This window comes from Trichogramma pretiosum, unplaced genomic scaffold (genome assembly GCF_000599845.2).
Source record: "Trichogramma pretiosum strain Unisexual culture from Peru unplaced genomic scaffold, Tpre_2.0 scaffold34, whole genome shotgun sequence".
NCBI lineage: Eukaryota > Metazoa > Arthropoda > Insecta > Hymenoptera > Trichogrammatidae > Trichogramma > Trichogramma pretiosum.
Genome location: NW_019641683.1, coordinates 1,240,047 through 1,257,343, shown reverse-complemented (window position 1 = coordinate 1,257,343; position 17,297 = coordinate 1,240,047). Strand labels below are relative to the sequence as shown.

At 29.2% G+C, this 17,297-nt stretch overlaps 5 protein-coding genes across 8 annotated transcripts; 3 read left to right on the top strand and 2 right to left on the bottom strand.

Moving 5' to 3' along the window:
• The first annotated feature begins 248 nt into the window (after positions 1 to 248).
• Positions 249 to 2,255, top strand: LOC106660306 (putative OPA3-like protein CG13603). Of its 4 annotated transcripts, none has more exons than XM_023461087.1 (3): positions 249 to 353; positions 1,277 to 1,500; positions 1,576 to 2,255. In XM_023461087.1, exons 2-3 carry the CDS (start codon positions 1,359 to 1,361, stop codon positions 2,016 to 2,018), a joined length of 585 nt encoding a protein of 194 aa, XP_023316855.1. In that variant the 5' UTR covers positions 249 to 353; positions 1,277 to 1,358; the 3' UTR covers positions 2,019 to 2,255. The 4 variants fall into 4 exon arrangements, with proteins under 4 accessions (XP_023316855.1, XP_014238742.1, XP_014238750.1 ...); XM_014383256.2 differs by lacking the exon at positions 249 to 353 and adding an exon at positions 421 to 846; XM_014383264.2 differs by lacking the exon at positions 249 to 353 and adding an exon at positions 878 to 971.
• A 589-nt stretch (positions 2,256 to 2,844) lies between these two features.
• On the top strand, positions 2,845 to 7,258 carry LOC106654763 (N-terminal kinase-like protein). Its single transcript, XM_014374803.2, has 13 exons — positions 2,845 to 3,133; positions 3,292 to 3,444; positions 3,522 to 3,650; positions 3,727 to 3,938; positions 4,044 to 4,134; positions 4,234 to 4,716; positions 4,834 to 5,055; positions 5,132 to 5,384; positions 5,453 to 5,623; positions 6,114 to 6,382; positions 6,470 to 6,572; positions 6,647 to 6,779; positions 7,167 to 7,258. The coding sequence occupies exons 1-12, from the start codon at positions 3,020 to 3,022 to the stop codon at positions 6,772 to 6,774; spliced, it is 2,328 nt and encodes a 775-aa protein (XP_014230289.1). The 5' UTR covers positions 2,845 to 3,019; the 3' UTR covers positions 6,775 to 6,779; positions 7,167 to 7,258.
• On the bottom strand, positions 7,127 to 9,759 carry LOC106654830 (probable glucosamine 6-phosphate N-acetyltransferase). Its single transcript, XM_014374933.2, has 5 exons — positions 9,344 to 9,759; positions 7,959 to 8,094; positions 7,826 to 7,888; positions 7,620 to 7,741; positions 7,127 to 7,388 (listed from the first exon to the last, which is right to left on the bottom strand). Exons 1-5 carry the CDS (start codon positions 9,362 to 9,364, stop codon positions 7,179 to 7,181), a joined length of 552 nt encoding a protein of 183 aa, XP_014230419.1. The 5' UTR covers positions 9,365 to 9,759; the 3' UTR covers positions 7,127 to 7,178.
• A 697-nt stretch (positions 9,760 to 10,456) lies between these two features.
• Positions 10,457 to 11,974, top strand: LOC106650813 (protein SEC13 homolog). The gene is made up of 3 exons (XM_014369032.2): positions 10,457 to 11,026; positions 11,107 to 11,488; positions 11,572 to 11,974. Exons 1-3 carry the CDS (start codon positions 10,785 to 10,787, stop codon positions 11,878 to 11,880), a joined length of 933 nt encoding a protein of 310 aa, XP_014224518.1. The 5' UTR covers positions 10,457 to 10,784; the 3' UTR covers positions 11,881 to 11,974.
• LOC106650805 (helicase SKI2W) lies at positions 11,943 to 16,960 on the bottom strand. Its single transcript, XM_014369020.2, has 11 exons — positions 16,543 to 16,960; positions 16,155 to 16,464; positions 15,429 to 16,077; positions 15,130 to 15,361; positions 14,809 to 15,062; positions 14,464 to 14,734; positions 14,099 to 14,374; positions 13,142 to 14,022; positions 12,695 to 13,071; positions 12,431 to 12,612; positions 11,943 to 12,352 (listed from the first exon to the last, which is right to left on the bottom strand). The coding sequence occupies exons 1-11, from the start codon at positions 16,573 to 16,575 to the stop codon at positions 12,023 to 12,025; spliced, it is 3,795 nt and encodes a 1,264-aa protein (XP_014224506.1). The 5' UTR covers positions 16,576 to 16,960; the 3' UTR covers positions 11,943 to 12,022.
• Positions 16,961 to 17,297: the final 337 nt, after the last annotated feature.

Below are 17,297 nucleotides of genomic sequence, written 5' to 3'. Positions count from 1 at the left end.
TGTAGGTGATTTTCATACAATATCAAAATAGATAATGATAATTGCAAATGATAATTCCAGAGCTGAGGTCTTCAAATTTATCATTTTTAATTAAAAAATATTAAAGTTGATGAACATAATACATCTTATGTAAAATGATGCATATCTCTAAAAAGTTAGAAAATTACAACCTCGTTTAAAATAGTCTACAATTTATTTGGCATGCAAAATTCTTACGCAAGCGTGTTCTGCAGGCATAATTTAAAGGAACCTTATCTGACACCAATGCTATGCAAGTTGTTGCGGAACGGGAGCATAAAAACATGTCATCTGTCGGAATGTAAATCATCATTCAGGGGTTTTAAGTGCATCAAGTAAGGGAAACTACATGTTCTACCTTTTTTTTTTATTAAAAAAAATATCAACTATAGTGATCTACCATACTCTTATAACTAAACAAGCACCCTAATTAGTGATGAAATTTTCTAAATAAATTATTACCCCTATCATTCTTGTAGTTTTTTAACGTTAGGTGTTCATGATTCTTTAAGAGAGAATCGGAAATGTACAAAATATAATAATAAAATAGAAACCATAGTAGTTATATTTACTGTTTACAGAAGTGAAACTAATGACTAATAATTTGTATTTATATAATTTCAAAGTGAAAAAATTCAATTTCTATACGAATTATCCCAAAAAATGTTTTTTGGAATTTTTCGTGCAACGAAAAATTGCGTTACGTTCCATAGATTCTTATTATTTTATTTTCGTCCCATTGTCAGGGACAAAATTTATTGGAACCTCTGATACGTCAATGAAAGCAATCGTGTAACGTCAATATTTTGCATTATTTCAAGAAATAAGGTACTTGGATATTGAAGCCATTATTTGACAGTGATTATTTGTTGCATCGTTAATGAAAGAGGCAAGCCGCAAGAGTCGCGAGGTTCAGAAATACGTCTGCTTGACCTTCTCGCTAGAAATAACAAGTTAAATTTTTTTTTTTCAAATCTTACTTTTGAAACAGTAATACTGATGAGTTACTCAAGTTTTTCTATTAATTCTTGAATTACGATTAAATTAAAAAATACCCGTTCAAGATTTATCATGTAGCTTTAATAATTTATAATTTTAACAGGTTATACCTTTACCTTCAACACTATAGCTTATAAATAGTTTGTAAATTGTTGTTGTTAAAGATTTGAATCAACATTATTGAAATATACAATTTCAACAAAAGACTCTGTACAGGTGTTCATTCTAATAACTTGATAAATTTATCTTTTCTTAACAGATTTATTAGAGTAGGCACTGTGCAAAACATCTAAGCATTGGATTTTTGATGATCAATAGTCCTTACACAAAGAACAATAAAAATGGTTGTTGGGGTCTTTCCTGCACTAAAACTAGGAGTACTTCTTTTCAAACAAATTAGTAAACCACTTGCTCAAGTCATTGTTAATAGAGCCAAAAATCATCCAGTTTTTAGGACTTATTTTATTATACCACCTGCTCAATGTAAGTATATTATTTATTCTACATTACTTCATCTATTTTATTCCATTGTAAAAATGTTTATGAATTGTCTTGTAGTTTACCATTGGGCAGAAGTAAAATGTAAAATGTACCTTATGAATTTGGGCAAACCTACTAAAGTAGCCAAACTCAATGAACAAATGGCCATTGAACTCGGTGCAAGTTTGATGGGTGAAGTTATAATTTTTAGTGTTGCTGGAGGTTGTCTAATGTTTGAATATAACAGACAAGTGGCCAAAGAAGCCAAAAAAGAAGAATTAAGACAGATGCAAATACAAAAATTTGTTGATGACATACAAGCTTTATATGAAACAACTGTACAACAAGATGCTGAACTTAAGTATCTTCAAATGTCATTAGAAGAGCTTGCTAAAAAATCAAAGTTTAAACTCCCAGAAAAAAACATTAAAACAGATAATGATAAAAATAATAATAAAATATCTAATAAAAGTACTATCACTAATACAAAAGATCAAGACAAAAACGAAACACAAAGCTAATTAGTATAAATAATGAAAAATGAATTATTTAAAAAAGAAGTGAATTAAAGTTTAGAATTTATATATAAAAGAGCAGTATAAAATTGTTACTGCTTCATAGATCTTATAAGTTTTAATAATAATAATAATAATAATAATCAATATTTACAGTGATTAATTCTTATCAAATTATACCTTAGCAATTCTTTTGTACATAAAAATTGATATAATGTAAAAAATAGAGCAAAAGTGTATATATATGACAACTTGAATATTTATTAAAAACCACTCATTTTTCTAAGTAGTTAAACTTTTATGATTTTGAAAATAATTTTAAACATTGTTTTTAAATCTAATTTATTGACCCCAAACATGTATAATAAATATTAATTTCTCTATTGATTTATATCTATTTATTCTTAATGTATGATATTTTTTATTAAATTATAAATAATGGTTAAATAGAGGAAACACTCATAAAAATGATATTGTTACATTCATTAAAATAATTTACTACGATTAAATTGATAAGAAAAATTTTTTTAGATTTTTACTTCTTGGAATTTTCAAAATTTTGATAAAAATAATTCAATAAAAATTTATTTCCAATAAAATTTTCAATGTTATTTATTGATTTATGGAATGGAGATTATAAAATTATTTTTTATTGTTTGAAGTTATCAACTACTTTTAATTGTTCATAATAATTTTGACATCCGTTTTTGGATTAAAAAGTAAATCCGCGAGTATACCCATTTTTTATGCTTATAAATGAAACGATGGTGGAAGGGGTAGACGTCAGTGACTTCCACATTCACGCTCAACTCGATAGACATATAATGTAAAAAAGCTCGTCAACATGCAGCAGGGTCACTTGGATTGTCTGCGCTTCACATCAAGTATAGTTTTGATGTGATGTGACTCAGACGATATTTGTATTTTCTATGAATACGAGCAGTTATTGACAAATATGTATATTATTTATACCTTTCTTTAAATGCTCAAAAAATTATCCCAGCAATATGTGGTCGTTTTTTTCACGCGATCCAACCAAGGATTTTCCCTACGAAATCGGGGAGCCCGTTGGTGTACTTGACGATAAGAACATCTGGAGTCTGCACAAAGCCAAACGCAAAGTAAAATAGTTGATTTTTTGAGTCTCAATTTTTTCATGAACATATTTTTAAATCACATATATTCGTGCTTTTTTAACTTTGGTTATGTTTTTTTGTGTTTGATTGACATAAACATAGTAACTACTATTGATACAAAAGTTAAAAAATTTTTTTATTAGGGATCTACTACTTCAATTGGTGAAGATGTTTCTGTATTTGTCTTCCAAGTGAAAAACGGTGCAGAACATCAGTTAGAAATAGCTCGAGCAGCAGTAAAAAGATTGAAAACACTTAGACATCCAAGTATTTTAGCGTACTTAGATAGTTTGGATGTAAGTACACTATAATTTCATATTGTTTTCTAAACTTATTTTTACCATCATTCAATTAATTAAATTACTTTATATAGACAGATAAAGCAATTTATTTAGCAACTGAAAGGGTCGAACCACTTCATAATCGTCTTTCCAGAGTAGCTGATATAGGAGAAGGAAATAAGCATGAGCTTTACTTATCCTGGGGAATATTTCAAATAACAGTTAGTAAAAATCATTGAAATTAATTTGCATTTATTATTACTAAAATTAATCTATATGAACCAAATGTATTTTTAGAGGGCATTAAGTTTTCTAAATAATGATGGCAACTTGCGACACAATAATGTTAACTTGTGGTCAGTTTTTGTTAATGAAGAAACTGGAGAATGGAAACTTGGTAGTGTTGAATATATGACAGCTGTTGACGCTGTCTATTCTTCACTACCTCAAGTACTACAAGTGTATAGACCACCTGAAGCCAAAGAAAATTCAAAACCTATTACAAAATGGTAGATTTTCAACCATAAAACTGCTCTTTTTATTTCTATTGCTATTGAAAAATTAATTAAATATTTTAAATAGTTAACCATATTTAAAATAAAAAACTTTTTTAGTTGTGTAGATATGTGGGGTTTGGGATGTCTTATTTGGGAAGCTTTTAATGGACCACTTACCGCTGCAGGAAATTTAGATGCTACAGACAGAGTAAGATAACTGTATCATTATTTGATAATTTCAACTTTTTCATGACCCTTACACAAATAAATTTCATTACAATAAATTATGTGCATATTAATTATGCAGCTTCCAAAAGCTTTGTTAATGGTGTATGAAGAAATTGTAAGTTGTAAAGCTGAAAGTCGCCCTAATCCAGCTGATATGATAGTACGCTGTCGTAGTAATGGAGGATTTTTCAAGAATGACCTTATTGATGCACTTTTATTTCTTGAAGAAATTCAAGTGAAAGAAAAAAACGAAAAGAATCGTTTTTTTGCACAACTATCGACGCAACTTGATAGTTTTCCTGAGGGAGTTGGTCGCTTTAAAATACTGCCACAACTTATAGCGGCTTTTGAGTACGGCGATGCTGGCAGTGCTGTTCTTCCTCCTTTGCTACAATTGGGATGTACTCTTCCTGATGCTGAGTATCAAAAACGTGTTGTTCCATGTGTTGTCAAGCTGTTTGCTTCAAATGATAGAGCTACTAGACTTAGATTATTACAGCAGCTTGACAGATTTGTCAACCATTTATTACCTGCTACAGTAAATGATGCCATTTTTCCTCAGGTTAGTATTTATATTGTAGTTTAAAAAATTATTTTGCATAACAAATACAATTTAGCATAACAAATTATTTATTTTGCAAAATAATCGGTTGCCCAAAAACTAATATGATACTTACAGGTTGCTCGGGGATTTTTAGATACTAACCCAGCTGTAAGAGAACAAACAATAAAATCTATAGTTTATTTGGCTCCAAAATTAGATTATAATAATCTCAATGTGGAAGTTTTGAGACACTTTGCAAAGTTACAATCTAAAGATGAACACGGTGGTATACGTACAAACACAACTGTTTGCCTAGGAAAAATTGCCCAGCATTTGCATCCACAAATAAGACAAAAAGTATATTTTACTATCATTTAGTGCGTGTTAAAAATACTTAATACAACTAAAAAACATATGATACAATATTAAACAGGTTTTAATTGGTGCATTTATTCGAGGAACTCGTGATCCTTTTCCACCTGCTCGAAGTGCTAGTGTTTTAGCACTTGCAGCAACACAGCAATACTTTTTACTTCAAGAAGTTGCAAATCGAATATTGCCTGCTTTATGTCCTCTGACAACGGATCCTGATAAAGGTGTGAGAGATAATGCTTTTCGTACATTGAGAGGATTTTTATCAAAACTAGAAAAGGTATCAGAAGATCCAGGACTTCGAGAATCAATGGGTAAGAATTTACTTTCAGTTAAAAAAAAATATATATTGGACTGATGTTGCAAAAATAATTCATTGCAGAGGCTGATGTTAATACTGCCACTCCAAGCTTAAGTAATGCTGCTGCTACATGGGCTGGTTGGGCTGTTACCGCTGTAACAGCTAAATTTTATCGTAGCCAATCTGATAATCCAAAATCATCTGCTCCTCATGGAACTTCACGAATTTTGTTTAATAAACCAGCTTCATTGGGTAAGAATCTAAATATTAATAAAATCTATTGTTTATGCTTACATTCTTATGAAGCTAATAGTAAACAAATAATAAGCTGTAAATGAACATATAAATAGTTCACTTTTCTTTTATTGTGATTTTATAAACGTAGTCCATATGCCAGGTATAAAATATAAATTAAAGTAAATTTAAATTCATTAAATAAGTAATTATCCATTTTGGAATTGATGAGGATAAGTGAATAAGTCAAAATTGGATATTGAATAGACTTTTCATTCTGTACTTTTATTATATTTTGGCCAACGTTCCTAGCTATGTTTATAAACACTCTATGAAATTGTTATGCAGTTGGTCATTATCTCACAACTGTTCGAGTAAGACTGTGATTTATTCACTTGTACTCATTAATATCAAAATAGAAAATTTCTTACACTATTAAACATAGCACGCAAAATAGATAAATTTATAAAAAAAATTAAATTCAGCTGTAATTATCAATTTTTTTTAGAACATGCTTGCAGTTCTCAAAGTAGTACTAGTACCACTGCAACAACAAGTAGTGCTGCTAGTGTGACTTCTCTGGATCATGATCAGGAACATGATACTGCTGCTAACACAGCAAATACAAATTCTGATTGTGACTGGGATTGGGATACTGGCGACTGGGGTGACATGGAACCCCAAACTCAATCTGTTTCTAATTCTATTACACCGTCTCTTATCACCAAGTCTCATCATCATACGAATGAACAATGGACTAGTCTTGAAGAGAAACCAGTAAATTATTTGTTGATCAAATGCATTTTAGTTAATAAACTAAAATCAGCAAGGTTATATTAATTCAATGTAATATATTTTTTATAGGAAGAAGAAGCTGCAGAAGATCAAGATAAAAATAAACTTCAAGAGTCTGGATGGGATGACGATGAATTCCTGCCTCTAGATGATGTACCATCCAGTAACCCAGGTAAAATTATAATTATCAACTAATCATTATTTATTATTCAGAATAATATGAATAATGAAATACTTTATATACAGAGACTAATGAATCAAATAAATTAGAAGTACAAAAGAAAAGAGAGGAAAAACGATTAGAAAGACAAAGAAAGATGGAAGCCAAAAGAGCAGCAAAATTGATCAACAGTCCTCTAGGGAAAAAAATTTAAACAATGTAATTATGTCACATGTTTTATCGTGTAAAATTATGAATGAAAAATCGTATTTGTTCATTGTTGTAGTTTTTTTTTGTTACTCTTTCTTGAATTGTACAAAAATGTTTTTTAAAAGCTAAAAAAATAATAAAGCACCTTGCGATAATTTTTTGAAATTCTTAACATCAATATTCAGATGCACTTTAATGCTAACATTTATCTGCCTTGAAATACTTTTTTTTAATTTTTTTTTTAAAGAACAATTTTAATCAATATAAGAGAAAGAAAATTTACTATAAAATAATGATTGAGATTTTTATTATAGAATTTTCATTTCCTAACAATTTTTTCATAAAACATACAAAATACTTTATAAAATAGTTGCTCTAATTATTTATGATTTCCAGTCAAATAACATTTTAAAATCGAATGTTCATGGAATTGCCATTACCAGGCTCTTTTCGAAATCCCGACTTTTCGTAGAAGGATATAAGACGATCTTTACATTCCAAAGTGAGCTTGTAGCACTGCAATTGTTTGGCTAAATGTTTTATAATGGATACCATTAACCTTCCTATCTGCTGATCTCTATATTCAGTTTTAACTACAACATCTTCTAAATGTCCACGCTGTGATATATAAAAAAAAAATATACGTGTAAATTTTAAAAAGATTTATGAAGAATATGTTATTTTCCAATGTTATAGTGACGCTTATATTTTTTTTCTTTAATAACTTATTGAAATACAGAATTATTTTATTTGATATAGTATATACATGTATATTGTGTTAATATAGATAAAAAAAATTGTGGAAATGAAAGCAGCTCTTAATTGAAGTGTAAAGAATTATGTAATTACCAATGCGCAATTATGAATAAACTTCTGTTCCGTAACAAGTGTAGCACTGGCTATAATTGTATTTTTATCTTCTGCAACAATAACATAGTGACCTCCAGCGTTTTTCATTTCATGAAAACGACCTGAAATATCATATAACGATGCATGATTAATGAATAAGTTAACAAGACAATGTGTAACGAGAAGAAAACATTAACTTTACTAACTCAAAAATTGGTTCTTATCGACATTTCCCACTTCTGTTAATTGACTTAAGAGTTGTAAAAAATCTAAAAAATTATTCAAAATAAAGAATAAATAGATCATGAACTAAACTGTCTGGTAGATATATTTATTTACCTTTATCATAGTCATTGCTATTGAGTGGTCTAAAACGAATGGAGCCATAGCTTGCAATATCACTCTCATTTTGTATTTTTTCCAACAAAACACCGTCAAAGAGATCAATACCTTCTATTTTAGGCGATGAACCAATCTAGGACAATACAATCTTAAATGTAACAATTTATTATTTGAAAAATTGAATATTGAAATTAAGAAAAATTTTTTAAAAAATATTCAGTTCTGCACGAAAAATATTATTTACAAATCCGTCCTTCGAGATTCCATAAGTAATTTTATACTGGCTTCGGTGTTTTCTTTAATGTTTCAAAATTTTATCAGTGCTTTTAAAACTCGAATATTGATGAATACAATTAGATAAATTTGATCATAAACTTATTTTCTGAATCGAAATCTACAGTTTAAATCGTAAATTCAATTTGATAATTTTGGTGATTGTTATTGGTAGAATTCAAATGGCAATTCCCAATCTAAAATTGGGCATCACAAATGAAGTGAATTTTGGTGAATAAGACGACAAAATGATAACAGTCTTACCTATATATTTCAATTAATAGCCAATAGCTAAATCTGTGTTCAGTGAAAGATTCAAAATTTTTATTTTTGTTCCTTATGAAACATTTGAAAGTGCCGCGAAATAGTGCATTACCCTCTTACAAGATTTTGATAACTGTTCCCAGTTACGTTTTGTCTTTATTATCATAGAGTTTCGAAATCGATTTTAAAACTTTATTTTGAAAGTTGGTGCATGAAACTAGGTTTCAATGACATTGTTTTATTTAATTTCATTGTCCGAAAGTGAAATTTCATTGATTGTTTCATTCGTTGTTTCATTCATTGCAAATTAAAAAAAAAATTAAAATAAAAAATGAAAAGTATTTATTACGTTTAATTAAGAAGCAAATACTGCGTAAAATTTTTTTAAAAGTGAAAACGATTGTTTAAAATACTTTTCATTAGTTTCAATAATAAAATAATAAATAAATGGAGGGGGGTCCTTGCCCCGACATGTTGACTCCAGGTCTATTGTTTTACTTACTACTTGTAAGTCCAGTTGTAAATACTAAAATTTTGTTTATAAATTCCTAGCCGATTTTTTCACGATGCTATAAAAATAGTTGGCCGAAATAGTAATTTACTAATGAATAAGGTTAGAAAGTATATTATTTTGGAGAAAAAAAACAAAGACAAATTTGTATAGATTCTAGGTATGATTTTAGAATTGGATTTTATAAAATATTTACATTGTGTAAGTAATTAATGTTGTTTTAAGAAATACTTAAATTCAAATCAGACGATGAATATTTATTAAAAAGTATCTAGTCTGGTATTAAGGAACATGAAGATAAGAAAAATGTTAATAAAAACCATATTGCACGGACCTGAGAATCCACGTTGTTCATCTTCTGTTGCTCGAAAGTTTCGATTTTCGATGATGATATTACACAGCAGGTTGCTTGACGTGAAATGGATACACGGTTGGAGATTCGAACTGGTTTTTCTCATTCTGTTTTGGACCTCTCACCCGCTCTACAGCCACAAGCACTGTTACTACAAAATATAGTAGTAGCAGTGTTTTGTGCTTATATAGTCAATACTGTTGTACACATACATAAATGTGCATCGTGTAAAATGTGATATAATTGCCATTCTAATATTAGGATTCGTTTATAGCATTACCCATTATCATATTTAATACCTATCCTCCGTTAAGTGTAATTCAAAATAAGTTTAATTTCCATGTAAATTTGAAAATAATTATATTATCAAGTCAAAGCGTTCTAGGCTTGTTGATGTATCACCACCCTTTTTTTTTTGAAAAATGAAAAATAGTTTTCAATGACTAATATTTTTTTACTTTTTTTGATCATTTGTCTCTATTTTCTCATTTCTAGATTTATATGGTCTCGTCTTCGGCCGTTGGTACTTTCTTCGCTTTAGTCGATCCGTTATAACTCTTTATGTCATAGAAATGTAATTAATTAAAAATATAAATAATATAAATTTCAAAAAATAGAGAAAAATGATTAACATACAAATTATTGACTGGAAAAAGTTTGTACGTTAAAATTGAAGTCGATCTAAAAAGGGGTAATATAAATCCCAAAAATATCGATTTCGAAATAAAATAGATTGTAAGATTTCAAAAATTTAATTTTTAATGAGATTTTCAAGTTAACTTTAAATATTTTATTCATACTGTATCTATAACAAAATCTCATACTAGTGCAAAACCATACAATTTTGCTCAAATTCTAAATTAGTCTTAATTCATTGTTAACATTTACAAAAGATAAGCATGCGACTATTTAACAATTATGATAATACTTTTATTTTATTAAAAATTTATAACTAATTTTTAAACTTTTCATCAAATCTTCAAATACGTTTAATTTTTTTCGGATGTAATATACATTAAATGCAATCAATCAATATAAGATAAAGAAGAAAGTACCGGCATTAGTCTCTCTATGGAAACAGCGTTTTGAACATAGTAGATATAAAATATGCCTGGTTCTTGTTTCTCCCAATAATTATATTCGATTCATTTTTGCATACATTTTGTCTTTTGTAAACACGATTTCTGACTTTTGAGTACGTTTCGGTGATTCATAAATTGTAAACGAACCCACAAGTACACGTATGAGTTTTTAAAATAAAAACATAGTAGAATAGTGGTATATGTTAAAGTACGATGACACTTCGAATTTAACCTCAAATAGTGGTTATTTTGAGTAGGAACAATATTGTAACAGCACGCGATTGATGAATGGTTTTTTGTAACTTTAATATTGTTTTAACAAGTTTGAAAAACAAGAAAAAATGGTTTCCGTAATTAATACAATTGACACTGGCCATGAAGACATGATCCACGATGCTGAAATGGATTTTTATGGGCTCAGATTAGCTACCTGTTCCAGTGACAATTCTGTCAAGATTTTCGATTTGAAAAATGGATCACAAACTTTAGTAGCAGATTTGAAAGGTCACGTTGGTCCGGTTTGGCAAGTTGCTTGGGCTCATCCCAAATTTGGAAATATAGTTGCATCATGCGGTTATGATAGGTAATGCATTATTTAGTTCTAATTCAATAATAATGTACATTTTATTCATTAATGATTTTTTATTTATGTCCCTATAATAGAAAGGTTGTGATTTGGAAAGAGATGAATGAATGGATTAAACTATATGAGCATACGGTTCATGACTCTTCAGTCAATTCAATTGGGTGGGCACCTCATGAATTTGGCCTAATACTAGCTTGTGGTAGTTCTGATGGTTCTATTTCCATTTTGACTAACAATGGTAATAATTGGGATACTCATAAAATTTCCAATGCTCATACAATTGGTTGTAACTCAGTCTCATGGTGCCCTGATGTTGAATCTTCATTTGATTCTGTATTAAATCAAAAAAATAATATTAAAAGATTAGCTAGTGCTGGGTGCGATAATACTATCAAAATATGGAAACAAGAAGGAGATCAATGGATTGAAGAAACCAAATTAGAAGCGCACAGTGACTGGGTAAAAATTTCATTTGAATTAATGTGCAATAATAACAATTTTTCTTTAAATCCCTTAATTCTTTCCAAAATGTTACCATGTAGGTCAGAGATATTGCCTGGGCTCCAGCTATAGGACCTCCAAGAGCAGCTTTGGCATCTTGCTCTCAAGATAGACGCTTGATTGTTTGGACTTCTAACGATTATATCAGTTGGATACCAAATATCTTGAATGTATTCGATGACGTTGTTTGGAATGTTAGTTGGTCGCTGACTGGAGGAATATTGGCTGTCAGTGATGGCAATAACAAAGTGTCATTGTGGAAAGAAAATTCTGAAGGACAATGGATGTGCATATCTGAATTGAATAAAGGCCAGGGTAGTATTAATAATCCTGATCAACGTATTATGTAAAAAATTATAAAATGAAAATTAGTTTTAAAAGTTTAACTGTTTTGTATATTCATTTGTTATTCAAATAATTCAATTAAAAATAATTTTGTCATAACATTTTCAATCAAACAATTTATTTAAATTATTTTATTACAACTTAAGCTCAATCTTGTATATACAGAGATGCAGTAAACACAATATCCCTTTTTATTTTTGTCGATGCTTCTTCCATTTTTTCTTTAAGTGCAGGATGTCCAATGATTATTGCAGCATTCCGAACATCTTGTAATTTTTCATTAAGTTGCTGAATACATCGTACAATTATACCCTCTTGGATGTCTGTGAGCTCCATAATTTTTGCAAACGATTTCGCGCGAGCCCATTCATAAACCACTCTAACTAACTGAAAGCTAGGTTGTGGAATTGGTTCTAAATAATGTTTTCTTTCTATTTCAACCAATCTTTTGTATACTTTATCAATTTCTTTTTTCAGCTGAAACAAAGAATTTAATAAAAAATTATAAATTATTTTGTTTTACAATTATCAAATGAGAATGTAATTTTAACTAACTTCATTCAGTCTGGGGATATCTTCATCTTTATCTTCTTCAAAACTTTTATTAAAGACCAATGAAGATAGCATTGAAGCAATTTCTTCAGGCTCCCAATTAGTTATAATATTATCTAGTACGAGTTCAGTAATAAGTATTTCATATGTCCCCATTTCCAAAGCAACGCGACCTTTCAATGTTACTAAAAATTTTCATATAATCACATTAATCGTTGCAAAAATATATAGTATTATGTACAATGTACATAGCTTTATTTTACTTACCTCTGTCTTCATGATCTATGTATTTTAATTCTCTAAGAACCTGAACTCTGCTTACATATTCTGGGTAATTACTCAAATATTCATCACTGAGTTTCTTCAACAGATCAATTTTTTTTAGTTGCAATTCTTTGTGTTTAAAAACCTTATCAAACTCTTCTTCAAAGTTATTTATCTTAGAAATTGAATTTCTTAATTCAAATAACTGTTGGATAAATGAACCCATTAATATATTCCTTGTTTGGATTTCGAAATTGTAATTATTACTTAATCGTAAGTCTAAAAATGGTTGTAGAAGATTAGGATTATGTTGTACTTCATGAGATAATTTCTTTAATTCTTCAGCTGCTGTTTGACAAGATGGTCCAGGAGGAGCATCTCTAAAAAATGGTAAATTGAATAAAATTAAATCATAATTATGAAAATGATAAATTTAACAAAAAGTCATACTTGAATCTAGGAATTTGTCTTTTTTCCCAATCTGATAAGATGAGTTTAACATTAACGTTGATAGTGTGATTGGTCACTTCAATGATTGAGGAAGCAGGAACAGTCAAAATTTCATGAATTGAATTATCTTTTGGTTGGTAGTACATTGTTTTTGATAAATACATAATATTGTGCCACTTGTCAGACTTTTGATCAACTATTGCATCTTGCTCTTCATCAACACTGGTTAAAACAAGTACACTATACAACGTTACTTTAGTCTTTTTTTGAAATCCTAGAAATATGCCAAGTTTATTGTAATGGTGTTTATGAGCAATAATTAATATGCGACCTTCAACTAAAGCTTTTACTGCTTTTGTTGATTCTAGCATGTAGGGCCTTAAATCAGACCACTCTTGTAAGAAATTTATGGCTACTTCATAGAAATTTTCCAACATTTTTTGGTTTTCCGCAAGAGGAGGCACATCTTCAATCAGTTGAATTATTTTATCTAGTTCAGCTTTATTTTTTTCTTGACTAGACAAAGTACGTACTTCTTTAAAAGATCTTCGCATCATATCTCCGATAGAAATTGCTTCACTCAGACGTTTTAAATGTAAAACCATAGAATAAGTTACTTTGAATTTAGAAATTAAATTTTGAGGAGCTCCGAGAGTCATGTCTCTCAAATCCTTTTCATAAGGTACTTTTTTCTTGCAAAGAATTATGACAGTTCCTGTATCATCGTGACCACGACGGCCAGCACGCCCAGCCATTTGTATGTACTCAGTAGGAAGTAAATTTCGAAAAGAATTTCCGTCATATTTTTCAGTTGATTCAAAAACTACTGTTTTAGCTGGCATATTAACACCCATTGCAAATGTTTCAGTAGCAAATAAAACCTTGTGATTTATAGATTAAAATTATTAAATAACTTGAAAAAATGTTATCAGTTTAAGTATAATAAATAACAAATACCTTGACAATGCCTTTTTGAAAAAGCATTTCAACTATTTCTTTAAGAATTGGTAATATACCACTGTGATGGACACCGATTCCTAATTTTAGAAGTTTGTGCATCTTTATTACCTGGGGTAGTTGTGAATCTGTACCTTTTAAATGTTTAGTCGATTTTTTGAAAAATTCCTTTACATACATTTGATCTTGATGTGAAAGTAAACTCTCTGTAAAGGCATCAACAGTTTTATCACACTTATTTCTTGAAAGAGTGAAAACTACTACAGGTAATTTATCCTGTGAACATATATGTAAATGACATTTAATTTTATAAAACAGATTTGTAAAATTAAAAAAAAAGGTGTTCATTGAATAATTCCATTTACATTAGTTTGAAGATGTTCAAGTAATGCTATCCAGATTTTTTTTTCTTTAGCTGTAATAGCATTAGCTCGAACTTTATCTTCTAGTTGCTCTTCTTCTTCTTTTGCAGCATTGACAGCACTTAAAGTTTCTTCGGTACTAGCATTTTTTAATACTGTGGTGGATGGTTTCATTACTAATGATGGCTTATACTTAGCATACTGATTTTTTGTTTGTTGCAACTTGATTTGTTTCTGCAGAGCCTCTTGCTTAGCTTCTTCAGCAGCTTTAATGCTAGAAATAAGTAAAAAAAGTATTTTAAATAAAAATTTATTTAAAAAATGAAAATGTACTCTGCTGCTCTTTACCTATTTCTATGAAATCCTCCATCTTTATCAACTAATAGAAAAATTTGATCTTTTGACTTTTTGTCATGACCAGTATAAAGATAATGCTGTAAAGGAACTGGTCTTTTTACTGTACTTATGACATACATTTTTCTTTTTTTTATTTGTCCAACCCAATGAGCAAATTCTAGAGGATTAGGGACAGTAGCTGATAACATTACTATATTTATGCTTGGAGGTAAAAGAATAATAACTTCTTCCCAAACATGACCACGCTTGAAACAAATAATTTTACTTGATCACATAAAGCAAATTATATCCATTTATATTAGTGTTACTTACCTCTTCGTTGTTTATGTAATGAACTTCATCAAATACAACATACTCAACATCTCTCAAAACTTCAGCAGCACAGTATAGCATGGATTGTAAAATTTCTGTAGTCATTATGAGACAAGAAGCAGTTGGATTTATTTGTAAATCTCCAGTTATTAAGCCTACATTTTCGAATTTTTCTTTAAACTCTCTGAATTTTTGATTGGATAAGGCTTTTATTGGGGATGTATATATCGTTCTGCAAAAATTTATTATTACTAAAAGAAAATATTGAATCATAAGACTAAATAATAATTAAATGAAACCTTGTCATGTGTTTTTGACTCATTGCTATTGCATATTCCGCAATAGTTGTTTTTCCAGCTGACGTATGAGCTGCAACAAATACATCTCGTTGTTCTTCTAATTTTAAAATAGCTTGTTTTTGGAATGTATCAAGTTCATATGGAAATATCAGGGCAGGATTTGTTATTTTTTTGTCAAAATCTGTTACTGGTATAGTAACATCAATTTGTTCTGCCCACTTCGTTTTCTTATTAGCAATTTTATGTGGAGTATCAGATATTCTAAGTATTGGTATTTCAGTTTGTTTTATTGGTTCAATATATGCATCTATATTTGGCATTTCAATTTCCAATTTATTTTCATCTTTATTAAAATTTTTCTTGCTTTCATCATCATGACTGGGATGGGACCAGAAATCTAAATATTTTTTTTCTTTGTCAATTTCTGGCAAAAGATTGATATTATCAATGTGATACTGTAATTTTTGTTTTTGAATTTCATTTGTTTCATGAGTTTTAGGAGTAATATTATCAGACATAAATTCTATTCCTCCGCTAAAACCTTTAGCTGATATCTTTAAATTATTTTCAAAATCAACATTAACTTTTTTCTCTACTGTTTGTAATTTTTCAAATCCACCAGGCCAAAACAAATAATTACTAGCATTACCTGTAAAATTTCAATCATTAAAACTTTTTAACTAGAGGAAGTATAATGTGATTATTTCTTAAAAATATAGTAGACACCTTTAACATTCTCAATTACTGGACCAGGAGCTCGAGACATTGACATAGAATTTCGAACCGTCTCTCCAATATTTTGAATAGTCACTTCTTGAATTTGACCAATGGAACCTGTGAATGGATCTCTTTCATATTTTAATGTGGTACCAATAGGTGCTAAATCTGATTTTAAAAGTGTACTGATATTGGGAGTCCTGTTCCAGTATTGCTGAACTTTATCTAGTTGATGGATGGGAAGCTTTTCTGGATGTACTATGTACTCTTTCAGTTCTTCTTTGATACCAATCAATATTGGTGGAGGTCCAAAAGGCATCTGATGCATTAAAAGAGAATGTTTAAATTTAAAAAAATACAAAAGCATTGAGGAAAAATTTATAAAATAATAAATTACCTCCAATTCAATGGGATAATCTAAATCACTCATGTTTTAAGAAGTGAAGTTTTAAAAATTCTGATATATTTACTGACTTCTCACTGTTTTAAAGCAAATTAATTCCTTTGCTTTGCAAAAATATATGCAACTAGCTACTCAAATATTTTTCCATGAAAAATTACAATATTTTATAATTATTGGCGTAAGCCTCAAAATGAAAATAATCATTAAAAGACTCTCAACTTGAGATGAAGGTTGGTTTTACATTATAGGCATATTTTACTTTCATCAACGATAAGATTTAAATAAGCAATGTTTTGTGTTGATATCGAAAGCGCAGGTTGTGTACTCGCAGTAGTCGAAGAACTAATTCTATTGAATATGCCGAGGAGTTGTATCACAATTGATAAAGTGTACACCATACACAGTGCATAATACGGAGATTGTTACAAAGACTACAAGGAAGAGGACAACAAGCTGGGTTTTACACTTTGCAGTGTGCGAATTCCAAAAGGCGGCGGTTTTAAATTGTAGACATCAAGCAATTGTATGCGAAATTTACAAGTTAAATTTTTCGAAATTGCACGAAAAATTTTAAAGCGTTTTAAAAATTTAGTCAATCTTTTTTAGCAAACATTCCACCAGATTTTATTTTTAAAATTTGATTCTACTCTTAAAAATAATTTAACTAATAAGTTGTGTTATTGCAATGGTTTATTGTTTCCAGAGATATAAATTTAATTTGACGTTTAAATTTTTAAGTTGATTTTCAA

Coding starts and splice junctions, on each gene's coding strand:
- LOC106660306 (XM_023461087.1), top strand. CDS start 1,359: ATGGTTGTTGGGGTCTTTCCTGCACTAAAACTAGGAGTACTTCTTTTC. Junction 1,501..1,575: donor TATTATACCACCTGCTCAAT/GTAAGTATATTA, acceptor ATTGTCTTGTAG/TTTACCATTGGGCAGAAGTA.
- LOC106654830 (XM_014374933.2), bottom strand. CDS start 9,364: ATGAACAACGTGGATTCTCAG. Junction 7,889..7,958: donor TAGCAATGACTATGATAAAG/GTAAATAAATAT, acceptor ATAATTTTTTAG/ATTTTTTACAACTCTTAAGT. Junction 7,742..7,825: donor CGATAAGAACCAATTTTTGA/GTTAGTAAAGTT, acceptor ATGATATTTCAG/GTCGTTTTCATGAAATGAAA.
- LOC106654763 (XM_014374803.2), top strand. CDS start 3,020: ATGTGGTCGTTTTTTTCACGCGATCCAACCAAGGATTTTCCCTACGAA. Junction 3,651..3,726: donor GGGGAATATTTCAAATAACA/GTTAGTAAAAAT, acceptor ATGTATTTTTAG/AGGGCATTAAGTTTTCTAAA. Junction 3,939..4,043: donor TCAAAACCTATTACAAAATG/GTAGATTTTCAA, acceptor AAACTTTTTTAG/TTGTGTAGATATGTGGGGTT.
- LOC106650805 (XM_014369020.2), bottom strand. CDS start 16,575: ATGAGTGATTTAGATTATCCCATTGAATTGGAG. Junction 16,078..16,154: donor AGTAATTGAGAATGTTAAAG/GTGTCTACTATA, acceptor GAAATTTTACAG/GTAATGCTAGTAATTATTTG. Junction 13,072..13,141: donor AGACAAATTCCTAGATTCAA/GTATGACTTTTT, acceptor ACCATTTTTTAG/AGATGCTCCTCCTGGACCAT.
- LOC106650813 (XM_014369032.2), top strand. CDS start 10,785: ATGGTTTCCGTAATTAATACAATTGACACTGGCCATGAAGACATGATC. Junction 11,027..11,106: donor GCATCATGCGGTTATGATAG/GTAATGCATTAT, acceptor TCCCTATAATAG/AAAGGTTGTGATTTGGAAAG. Junction 11,489..11,571: donor TAGAAGCGCACAGTGACTGG/GTAAAAATTTCA, acceptor GTTACCATGTAG/GTCAGAGATATTGCCTGGGC.